This window comes from Leucopleurus acutus, assembly GCF_964270905.1.
Source record: "Leucopleurus acutus genome assembly, chromosome: 12".
Classification (NCBI taxonomy): domain Eukaryota; kingdom Metazoa; phylum Chordata; class Mammalia; order Artiodactyla; family Delphinidae; genus Leucopleurus; species Leucopleurus acutus.
In genome coordinates, this window is record NC_139154.1 from 11,262,680 (window position 1) to 11,275,380 (window position 12,701).

The window sequence follows — 12,701 nt, forward strand, 5'->3', positions numbered from 1 at the left end:
TTATCACATGCCAAGGACTTAATATATTTATCTCGAATCCTCAAAACTATCCTACAAGATGGGGACGATTCTATGTATACATGAGAAAAATGTAACTCAAAGAGATGTAAAATCACTCTGATAAAGGCCCAACTGAAATGCTTACACCCATTCTCTCTAAAGTTTTAGTTACAATGTCCCCTACAGAGCCCACTGAAACACACATATATGCACACGCATGTGCACACACGCTCGTGCACACACACACACTTGTGCACAAACACACACACACACACCCCTCCATTTCTCCCACTCCCCCCAGCCCCACGGTGGAATAATAAAAAGCCTCCAAAACCATTTTCAAATCAAGTGGTAGATTTATTGGCTGTCTCTGTTATTCAGTGAGGTTAAAACGTCTCAGCGTAGGACACTCTAAACCTCGCTTTGGCTTCCCGTTGTGCTGCAAGACCAGCAACAGGTGCGCGGGTGGACAGTCAGTGGATGACAGAAGCAAACGGCCGCCGGCTCACATTGCTACAGTGATTCGTCCATAGGTTTAGGGAACATTTCGTTTGTTTTTCTTTCATAGCATCTTCCTCTTTTCAAACTCCTTCAGGAACAGGAGAGAGGGAGAAGAGAGAGGGGATTAAAGATTAAAACTCCAAATTACATTCACGGTCAAAATGATTCTTAAAACCTCTTGTTTTTAGGATCCTCTGAGCAACCAAAAATTATAGAAGTAAAATAGCAGGATGAGGTTACTGAACACAAAATGACAGTTTTCAAATGAGCGCGTGTCAGTCTGAATTTCACTAAGCTAGATGCGGAGCTTCAACTTTCTCTCCTAAACGTGGGGGCTGAGAGGCTTTGAATTACTCTTGTTTTCTATGGCAGTGTTATCATTAGGAGCTGACAAACCTGACTGTGCTTATCCAAACCTTTAACGCTACACGTGACACACACCAGCCCTTTTAATAAAACAATGGATTTGTTTAGTTTCTCAGAGAATAAAACTGAACACAGATTCAGTTCAGATTTAAACCAAACGTCAAGAACCTCAGAAATATATGAAAAGGAAACAATACTGAAAACCACATTTCTCTAGATTGTAACCATTAGAATGCAGCAAAATGTGTAGGTGCCTGCTGCCACCTACTGGAGTAAAATGGTAACACATGTCTCTGATGTGAATTTATTTGCTTTTCCCTTCCTTCCCCTCTTTTAAACAAAATTCTTCACACACTCCCTAACCACCCAGATTTCTTTTAAACACTATGGCACACTGTGTCACATTCCACAAGACACGATCATGCAAGAAGTCAATAAAACAAGGAGTTAATTTTATTATCCCTAAGACAATGCCAAAGAAGATTATGCCAAAACATTGTTCCCTCCTGGGAAGACAATCAGGGCCTGTTTTCAGCATGTGCAAAAAGTTTTGTTTTTTGTGGGGTTTTTTTGTAAAGACCATAATCATCAAAAAAGTAAAGAGAGAGAGAGAGAGAGAGAGAGCCTTAAATGATCACTCAAAGAGATAGGCCAAAAATCACTGCAAAGAGATTATGGAAGACACCAACTAAAATCTGAAAACCCCCAGCCTCTTTAGATCTCCCTGCATCCTGACTCCCAGTTTTCATTTCTTCTTAGTCGGTCTTCAACCTCTCTCCCTGGGAAAAAAACCTATGGAGTTAGCATAGCTATATCCCAAAGGCCCTCGACGGAAAAAAACAAAAACACAAGGCAATTCTCTGCACAACCCCCAAAATGGAATTCAGGACACTTACGGATTCTGAAATGCTTTTTTGTATATCATACCTTACTACCCACAAAAGAGCAAATCTAGATGTTTGAAGAATAAAGTTTTTGAATCAGAACACTATTCCTTGTCATGCCCGATTAGAACATTAGGACTAAAAGGTGGAGTTGCTAGAGACTGTTAAGCTGCACACCGGAAAGAAAGAAACAGAAGAGACCCAGAAGAAAACACCATGGTTTCCAGGCACCCTGTGTGGCCTCCCACTTTAAGGCCAGTAACTTCCGAGCACTCAGGCCACTGTTCCAGCTCACCTTGTAGATGGTGGTTCCCAGCTGTGCAGGGGACATGCTGACCACAACTCCCGCACTCTGCAGGGCTGCGATCTTCTCTTTAGCTCCACCTTTTCCTCCAGCAATAATTGCCCCCGCGTGACCCATTCTTCTGCCGGGAGGAGCAGTTAAACCAGCAATGAAGGACACCACAGGCTTGGCCTTGGGACCCTGGAAAACAGGATTTTAGACATTCTGATGAAGAAGCTGATCGAAACTGGACCTCCAACTCATGACTCTGCCAGAAAATGGCAAATGGCTGGGGCCCTTCACTCATCTTCAATAAGAAAACAACACGGGCTTCCCTGGTGGCGCAGTGGTTGAGAGTCCGCCTGCCGATGCAGGGGACGCGGGTTCGTGCCCCGGTCCGGGAAGATCCCACATGCCGCGGAGCGGCTGGACCCATGAGCCATGGCCGCTGAGCCTGCGCATCCGGAGCCTGTGCTCCGCAACGGGAGAGGCCACAGCAGTGAGAGGCCCGCATACAGAAAATAATAAATAAATAAAATAAAATAAGAAAACAACACAAATATTGAGCTATGACTGAAACCACTGCATTCTCCTTTGAGATGACTTGACTCTTCCTACAAACTCAAAAAAACAATCCTGAAGCAAAACTGTTACCTGTTAAGATATTAAACTTCAAATTCACCCCCACAAGCTGTTTTACAAATACATATGTCACTCTTTCATTTGAAAAACAAAAAAGCACACTTGAAAATACATAAGTTATGTGATTTGTGATAATGAATTAAGACACAGATCAGGTTGTTTTAGTTCAACATAACTCTGTCTTAATGCTTTTGCATTAAATCTACTGCAAATATGTTAGTTTGGCTGAAGTACAAGAGAAAATCTGGCCTCACACACATATATGTACTTGGAAAAGGGAGAAGTATTTTAATATCTGTCAGATAACAGGATATTCCTTGGCACTACACAAACCTCTTCAAATGGTAACCTGAAACCATAGTCCTTTGTTACCTCAAAATTCATTCATCATTCTGGATCTTTTGCCTACAATGATTTTGTAACATCCATTGGTCAGAAGGAAAATACAGATTCACTGAGTTATGTAGCTCTTCCAAGTGCTGATACACTTCCTCATTCAACATCATCAAATCACTCTTCAGTATCACCGCCAACCTCCTTAGAAAAGTCTTTAGTAGGGTGAAGTTCATGGTGGCAGAAACAAGTTTTCCAAAAATATACATTTGCAAGTTCAAACTTTATCACTGTCAACGAATACGAGGAGTTGTTTTCCTTGATACAGCAGGATTGCTTTGTTCATTTTTGAGAAAAGATCCGCCAAATAAGTACCAAGGTCTGAACAACCAGTCTGCCTGCCAGACATTCTTTCAAATAAAACTGGTGTTGCATGAAAAAAGCAGCTAGTTCAGCTCACAACTCAACTGGCAAAGTGCTTTACTTCCCACTTCATCACAAAATACTGACTCCAGGGTCGAGACTTAATAAAATTAATAATTCTTACTGCTTCATTAAGGACATTCTTAAAGGAAACTGGCTTTTTTTTAAGTGCAAGTGCATGGCAGCGCAAGGTCACTGGCACAGTTCGCTTGGGCTAAGCTGACTCGCGTGAAGGCACCAGCACGCCAGGCTCCGCGTGTCTGACGCTCTTTACTCCAGTCCTGCCCCCACCATTCCTCCCTGCTCTTTACCCTCCAGGAATGCCAGATGGCTCTGCCTCTGGGCCCCTCTCTGCTGAGAAAGTTCTCCATCCTCCTTGGATACCTGACAAATTCTGACTTAATTTTTAAGGCCTGGCTCAAGCCCCTTCTTCACCCCTAAGCTTTCCAACTCCCCCCTCCCGCTCTCTCCACAAGTGCTGGTTAGCTGCTCATCTCCTGTTCAGAGACTCCGCTGTGCCTCTGACACATTTCTACCGTTACCCACAGCACACTGGCTGTAGCTTATTCCCCACCTGCTCCCCTCCTAAACCATGAATCTCTGAATGCCGGGACTACGTTTTCACTTATTTCTGTATGCCCAGCATCTACCATAGTAGAGAACTAAGACGAAAAGACTCTGTAAGTCATTTACTTATTCACTTGTAGGCTCTGCAAAGGATGTGAGCACCTGGTATTCGAGTGGCACCAGTTTCCACTGGATCCCTCTGTCCCTATCCTCAAATGGTGGGAATATTACACTAGAAAGAAACAAGATTAGGATGAACCTAGAATGTCAAACAAATGTACACTCTGTCCTATTGACGAAGAAGAGTCACCTTAGATTTTTTAAGGAGCGAAAACTAGAATTGAAAAGACTATGAAAAAATGTAGTCTGGGGCTTCCCTGGTGGCGCAGTGGTTAAGAATCCGCCTGCCAATGCAGGGGACACGGGTTCGAGCCCTGGTCCGGGAAGATCCCACATGCTGCGGAGCAACTAAGCCCGTGCACCACAACTACCGAGCCTGCACTCTAGAGCCCGCGAGCCACAACTACTGAGCCCGTGTGCCGCAACTATTTAGCCTGCGCTCTAGAGCCCGTGCTCCCAACAAGAGAAGCCACCGCAGTGAGAAGCCTGCGCACCACAACGAAGAGTAGCCCCCGCTCGCCACAACCAGAGAAAAGCCCGCGTGCAGCAACGAAGACCCAACGCAGCCAAAAATAAAATAAAATAAATAAATTTATTAAAAAAAAAAAAACGATGGTTCTGAGGTTTCTGCCTTGGGAACTGCATGAAGTGTGTGCTGATTATACACAACGACCATTCGCACTTAGGGAATAGGCACTATCTGCGGAAGAATAAAGATGAGAAGAGCCAGGAGGATGAATGGAGGCCCTGGTGACTAGCGCGAGAGCAACGCCAGGGTGGACAGCAGATCCGACAGCAGCAGCAGCAGCAGCGAACAGCTGCTTACTAAGAGTGCTTACCACGTGCCCAGGGCAGCTCTCCTCTATGTTACTGAGCCGTAACATAGAGTCCTACAAGGATGCTGGGAGCAAGACACTACTGTATCCCTATTTTGCCAATGAGGAAACTGAGGCACAGTGAAGTTAAGGAACATGCCCAGTTTCTAAGTGGCGGACAGAAGCCAAACTGCTGAGGATCAGGGAGTGAATAAAAAGGAAAAAAGAAAAAGTAAGAGATCCAGAGAGTAACGGGAACTTTTAAAATTACCACAGAAGAAAATCAAGTAGACTCAAAATAGCCCTTGAAAATTCCTTCAATTACATATGCATCACTCTGTATACACTACCCTGCAGGTGATATTATCGGTTCCTTTAACTCTCTGTTACTCATTATTTTTCAGCGGCATTTAATTTTGATGCATTCACTCTCAATCTCTTTTACAAGCGTAGACACAAGTTATCTCCCGCCCTCCTGCGCGGCCTCCTGAAGATGCATCTTCACTCATTCGTCAGTGTCAGGGACATCCTGGAAACCATGTGCATGCTCTCCCCAGGTCTTTGCCGCAGTGGTCCAGAGCACACGTTCACTGACTGGGGGCTGGCAGGCACCAGGCTGCTTCCGTCGTTACTGTGCCCTCTCTCTTTCTCTTCCCACCACCCTCCTTCACCCCAGGCACAGAGTTTAATTCCCTTAAGTTAAGTGAAATTATGATACAACGCCACACTATTCTTTTTCATTCGAAGGGAGAGGCAACAAGGAAAGCCTTCATAGGACATAGTTAATAAAGCTTTTCTACTTGACCTTTGAAGCGAAGTGCTACTCTACAAGGATAGACTGAAGCTAGAGGGAGGCAAGCTCCTGGAAAAGGGTATAAATGACAGGTTCTTTAGAAGGTCAGCCTTGACAGAGAAAGAACACACATCCCCTGAGATGAGGAGAAAGGACACCAATGACAGGTGAAAATGGAAATACGCAGGTCAAATGACAGCTTTCAGGCTGATGGCCTGGAAGTTCTCCCTTCAGCAGGAGGCCAACTGACCTACCATGAAGTGTGAGGAGATGCCTGGGGGGAGGATTCATTCGAGAAGCAGAGAACAGGCCCCAGGGGAAACGGGGAGGAGAATCCACCCAGAAAGGGTCCCAAGTTCCCTGAGTGGCCAGTACTCCAGGTGCAGCTCAACAAGGTTTAACTTTATCTTTCATGTTTGCTTAAAAAATTTATCTTTGGAAAAAAAACCAGACTAACTTCTAAAACAAACCGGTGATATTATTCAAGGGCAAAGAGCTACATATATATTTTTCCAAACCCAAACTTACTGAATTATGCTGCCTCAAAAATTCTGCAGCATTTTCTTCTGCATTACCACCAATTTCGCCAATCAATATGATACCTTCTGTGGCTGGATCGTTCAGAAAGATTTCAAGGCAGTCAGTAAAATCTGTTCCATTGAAAGGATCACCTCCAATGCCTGGAAAAGTCAAAGAATATCACCAGCTGAAAACTGGATGAGTCATTTAATTCAGGTCAGGAAATGCTGTTTTACCTGGTTTCTTATTTTGCCCACCCCCTTCTTACCAATATTTTTAAATGTGTCATCACTCTTGCATTTAACATTTAAAAATCACAAAATGCTATTTATTTCTGCTTATAATATCACATGAATGCTAAACGGTGGTGGTGGGTTCCTGTTAGTGACAAAAACAGCCCTCTTTTTGTTTAACTCCTTATCAAGACTCCTCCCTCCCACAAAATTATTCCTAGATAGTTCTTTAAAAATGAGCATTCTATATAGTTTCCCTAATTAGGAGAACTTTACTTCTGAAAACACATTAGCTTTTTCAGGGACATGAATTACTGTTTCCTGTGTTATAACTTTTAACTTTGTTGGCTTCTGGTGAGTAGTTCATTATCAGTACCTTGTATATAACAGACAATAAATTCTGAAATTAAAAACAATCTGGATTAGCTAATCTGGCGTGTGTGTCTGTCTGTGTGTGTCTGCGTGTTAACATTACCTTCACTGTGGTAGTTCATTGTGATTTGTTATTTTCACATGAACCGCAAACTTTATTACCATATTGGAGACTTAATACCACATTGGAAATAAATATTGGACATTTGTATTTCTTCTACAGTAAAAAAAAAAAAAAATGAACATTTAAGAAAATGTGTATTGGTGAGAATATCTTCTCTGATTAAACATTTAACCCATTTCTTTGCACAAAGTAACTATTTCATGAGGGACATTGCACAGGAACCACTTGCAAGTTAAGACACAAGTCCCAGTGAGGGGAGGGGGGGTGTCTTGATCCGTCTTACCTCTGACCCAAAGACAAGAGACCACACACAGAGGCTCCACTATAAGCACATGGCTTTTTAGCACCAGTACTTGGATAGGACTCAAGGCAATATTCCCTACAGACTGGCTGACACTCTTAAATTTTTAAGTTATAAAAATGTATTTTATAATAGATAAATACGCAGGACTGGCTCCCTACTCTTCAACACACCACTCAAGAATGAAACTGAGGAAGAGAAGCGGCATCCACTGAGTGCCAGCCACGTGTCATGTCCTGTGCCTTAGCACACGTCGGGCCCGCCATTTCCTCATCCCTCCAAACTCTCTGTGACATGGCAATTATTACTCTTCGTTCACAAATTAAAAACAGAGGCTACAGAAGACAGAATTGCCAACTCTATTTCAAAATCTTTTCTTATTTTCCATCATGCTATCTTGTATCATAGATTGTGCTTCTGCACATAGAAAAGCTCAATTAATGTTTCATAGTGATTTTACGAATTTGAGTCTTTTTTTTTTTTGCGGTACGCGGGCCTCTCACTGCTGTGGCCTCTCCCGTTGCGGAGCACAGGCTCCGGATGCGCAGGCTCAGTGGCCATGGCTCACGGGCCCAGCCGCTCCGTGGCATGTGGGACCCTCCCAGACCGAGGCACGAACCCGTGTCCCCTGCATCGGCAGGCGGACTCTGAATCACTGCGCCACCAGGGAAGCCCACGAATTTGAGTCTTAATAAAAATACTACAGGGTTATATTTTATAATTTTTTATCATAAAATGCTGCCTTTGATAAGCCTCTAAAAGATATTCTAAAAGTTTGAAGGAATATTTATAAAATGAGAACTCTGCCTGGCTTTTGGCAACAAATACCAAGATTATTTCAAAATGTAAAAACTTTTTTATATTTGTAAGCGGGAGGCAGTATGATGTGGCAAAGAGAGAGGTTCCAGGGAGCTCAACCCTCCTCCACCAATAACGCTGCCACAGGACGACACGCCAGCTCAGCGGTGCCTCGGAGGGTTGCCTGAAGAGTGAGATAATGATTGGCAAAGAATTCAGTGACTGTGAAGCACTGAGTGACAGCTGGTAATGATAACAAAATGCGAATTACAGTAATGAAAGTCCTATTTTTGAAGGACCATTTCTTCCCAGCAAGCTAAGTAACAGCTGTTTTCAAGGCCCAAGGCTCTCCAGGAGACACACGTCCCAGGATGTTTGTTCTGAAGCTCGGAAGTCAAATCCCAGACCATGAATCTTGAAAATATAACAGGCAGCTTCACGTATAAGCAAATTAAATTCAAGATCACAACATCTTTTTAATAAAATGGCATCAAAATCTCTCACAAATAATCAAATCAATAATTATCATTATACTTATTCAGTGAAGATACTGAACTCCAATAAAATGAGTTTAGCAAAAAAATCCCTCACCAATGCACAAAGACTGCCCCAACCCAACTTGTGTTGTTTGATGAACTGCTTCATAAGTCAGGGTGCCAGATCTGGACACGATACCTTAAAGAAAGAGAATTCAATAATATTAGGTTGTGTTCATACGACTATCATACAGTAAAATAAATTACAAACACAGGTATCTATAAAACCCATTTCACAATTTGTCAACCAAATAAACGATAACATCAGGTCATGAAATAAGAAGAAAAGGCCTAAGTTATAGCAGGGAGGTTTTAAAAGTTATATAGAGAAGAAAGTGTGTTATTAGTTAGGGTTGTTTTATGACCATAAAAGCAGTTAAGAGAGACCTAAAGTCTTCCACGTAAAACGACTGCAGACATGCAGTAAAATGGAACAATAAACCTATAAAAAGGTCCATAAAGAAAAAAAAAGAAGGCATAAGTTTCAAGTATTAATCTTTGGCTAATAACCCTGATTTAGGAAAATAAATTCATACTTAGGCTTGCTGTCTCCTGACCACACAGATTCCTCAAGACAGAGCCCTGTTCTATGCTGGTTCGGTAAGAGACTGCCAATGCTGTTGGAGATTCTGCAGTGACTGTCTTTCTTGCTGGACTGGAACCTCCAGGGGGTCAGTAAACAAGACTGTTTTCCCCACACCTGCGTTCCCAGTATCAAGCACAGTTCAGGCACAGAAGGAGCTCAGTAAATATATACCAAATGGGTCAATATTGAAAATCAATGGAGAACAACCACCCTCTCAAACAAAATCTAATTCCAAGAGTTTTAAGACCATTCACTAACTGGATCCTATTTCATGACAAATGACAACCACTAACACCAACCCCCATCTGTCTCATCCGTCAGTTTTTCCCTATTCTTAGAGCTTTCTTTCTATCTACATCCTCTCTTCTTAACACAGTCCCTCCTCTGTGGGACCTTTCATAACTGAGAAGGTTAGGTAGGTCATGCCTATGTACATATGCATTTGATGCATTTAGCTTTTAAGTAAAGTATAATCAGTAACTTAATTGTATATCTTTGTGTGAATTACCTAGTCTCCTTTCCACTCCTGATTCTTATGAACAGAATTATGGTTGATTAATTGATTCTTATGATAGAATTATGTTCTTGTTCAGGCAACACCTGAGATTACTGGGCAGCACAACTGTTTTATTTATTCTAGTCTTTTAATGGATCAGTATAATAGTGAACAGTAGCACAAGGATTTTGTAATTCTTTTAAGGGGCTTTCATCTAATTATATAAATGATACATAATTTATATAAATGCAAACTGCATACATTTAAGGTAATGAAAGCAATGTTTTTAGGGTAAATTACTCCTGCCATCCTTAAAGTATATATAGTAAAAGAGACTATCACTTAAAAATATCTATCATAAGGATACTTCTGCTTCCAAAAAGCAGAGGTATTTTCCTGTATTCTTCCTGCTAAGTAAAAACCCTGGACATCATATATAAAACAAATATAAGAAATCTCTGAGGGGCTTCCCTGGTGGCACAGTGGTTGAGAGTCCGCCTGCCGATGCAGGGGATGTGGGTTCGTGCCCCGGTCCGGGAAGATCCCACATGCCGTGGAGCAGCTGGGCCCGTTAGCCACGGCCGCTGAGCCTGCGCGTCCGGAGCCTGTGCTCCACAATGGGAGAGGCCACAGCAGTGAGAGGCCCGCGTACCGCAAAAAGAAAAAAAAAAAAGAAATCTCTGAAAGATGGAGAGAAGACAGAGTCACTAGGGACCTCGAGACTCAAGCAGTGACACAGTGGTGAACAAACCACAAAGAGGATAAATCCAAAGAAATTCCCATCCAAACTCCTAATAAATAAACTTCAGAAAACCAAAGCCAAAAAAAAAAAATCTTGAAAGAGCAAGAGAAAAATAACACCTTACCTAAACAGGAAAAACAACTCAAATGACATCAGCTTTCTCATCAGAACCCATGGAAGCAAGAAGTGGAACAACATTTTTTAAGTGCTAAAAGAACTGTCAACCCTAAATCCTATACCCAGTGAAATTATCCTTTAGGGATGAAGGGGAAATAAAGACATTCTCAGATGAGGGAAAAATAAATAATCTGTCACCGACAGTTCCATCATAAAAGAATGGCTAATGGAAATTCTCTAGAAAGAAGGTAAATGATACCAAGAAGGAAGAACACAGCAATAAGCAAAACATGGATAGATAGAAAGACTTTCTCTTGAGTGTCCTAAAAGGAAGAAATAAAACTGTCCCTATTTGTAGATAACATGTTTGTCTACAAAGAAAATGCTAAGGAATCTACCAAGAAAACCCATTAGATTACAGCAACGTTGCAAGATACAAGATAAACAAAAATCAATTGTATTTCTATACATTATCCATGAGCACATGGACACCAAAATTAAAATACAATAAAATTTACAACTGCTTTCTTAAAAAAAAGAAATACTTAGGTGTAAATCTAACAAAACATATACAGGACTTATATGCTAAAAACTACAAAATGCTTGTGAAAGAAATCAAAGACAATCTAAATAAATGAAAATATACTGCATTCATGGATTGGAATAGTCAACATGTCTATTCCCCCCAGATTGACATAAAGATTTAACACAATTCCCATCAAAATCCCAGCAACAGTTTCTGTAGATAGAGACAAGATCATCTTAAAAATTATATGAAGTAAAGGAACTAGAAGAACTAAAATAATTTTAAAAAGAATAAAGTGCAAGGAAGCGATCTACCTAAAATTTCAAGACTTATCACTTGCTATAGTATCAAGATTGTGTGGTACTGGTGAAATCCAGAAATAGACCAACACAAATATGCCAACTGTTTTTCTGACAAAAATGCAAAAGCAACTCAATGGAAGAAAGATGATCTTTTTAATAAATGGTGCTGAAGCAACTGAACACAAGTAGACGAAAAAGAACTTTGTTCTACGTCTCACACCTAGAAAAATTAACTGAAATTGGATCATGGGATTTAAATGTAAAACTACAAAACTTTCAGGAAAAAGAAAGGTATTTAAGGCTAGGCAAAGACGTATTAGACTTGAGGTCCAAAGCATACCTCACAGGAGAAAAAAATTAGTAAGTTAGACTTCATCAAAATGAAAAACTCTTGCTCTCTAAAAGATCCTGTTAAGAGCATGAAAACACAGCTACAGAGCGGGAGAAAATATTTGTAAACCACATATCCAACAACGTGCTAGTATCTAGAATATATAAAGAACTCTCAAAACTCAACAGTAAAAAAGCAAACAACCCAATTAGACCATAGGCAAAAAAACATGAAGAAACACTTCACTGAAGAAGATATACAGATGACGGACAAGCACCTGAAAAGACGTTCAATATCATTAGCCATTAGGGGAATGTAAATTAAAACTATTACAATGAGATATCACTGTACACTTATCAGAATGGCTAACATAAAAAATTGTGATACTACCAATGCTGGCAAGGATGCAGAAAAACCGGATCACACATACGTTGGTGACGGAAATGTAAAATGGATAACAATTTGGCAATTTCTTTAAAAACATGCAACTATCATCCAACCTAGCAACTGCCCTCCTGGGCATTCATCCCAAAGAAACGAAGACTTGGATTATATAAAAACGAGTACACAAATGTTTATAGCAGCCTTACTTGTAACAGCCCCAAACTGGAAGCAATCCCAATATCTTTCAACAGATGAATCATTAAACACACTATGGCATATTCGTACCCTGGAATACTACTCAGTAATAAAAATGAATGAACTACTGACACAACAATCTGGTGAATCTCCAGAGAATTGTACCGAGTGTAAACAGCCAATCCCAAAACGCTACATACTACATGATATTATTTATACAGCACTCCTGAAATTTAAAATTTTAGAAATGGAGAATTATTAGTTTCCAAGGATTAAGAAGGGAGTGGGAGTAGGAGGGAAGTGGGTGTATCTATAAAAGGGCAAGATGAGGGATCCCTGGAGTGATGGAAAAATTCTTTATGTCTGTATCAATGTCAATATACTAGATGTGACATTGCATTATAGTTTTGCA

At 41.0% G+C, this 12,701-nt stretch overlaps 1 protein-coding gene across 1 annotated transcript in view; it reads right to left on the reverse strand.

The window, feature by feature from the left end:
* Window positions 1-348: 348 nt before the first annotated feature.
* SUCLG1 (succinate-CoA ligase GDP/ADP-forming subunit alpha) overlaps window positions 349-12,701 on the reverse strand; it is a 33,662-nt gene continuing 21,309 nt past the window's right edge. The window contains exons 6-9 of the mRNA XM_082852371.1: window positions 8,666-8,749; window positions 6,256-6,407; window positions 2,047-2,235; window positions 349-589 (exon numbers count right to left, since the gene is read on the reverse strand). Of these exons, the coding sequence (XP_082708497.1) occupies window positions 563-589; window positions 2,047-2,235; window positions 6,256-6,407; window positions 8,666-8,749 (452 nt within the window). The 3' untranslated portion in view covers window positions 349-562. The remainder of the gene's footprint in view (window positions 590-2,046; window positions 2,236-6,255; window positions 6,408-8,665; window positions 8,750-12,701) is intronic.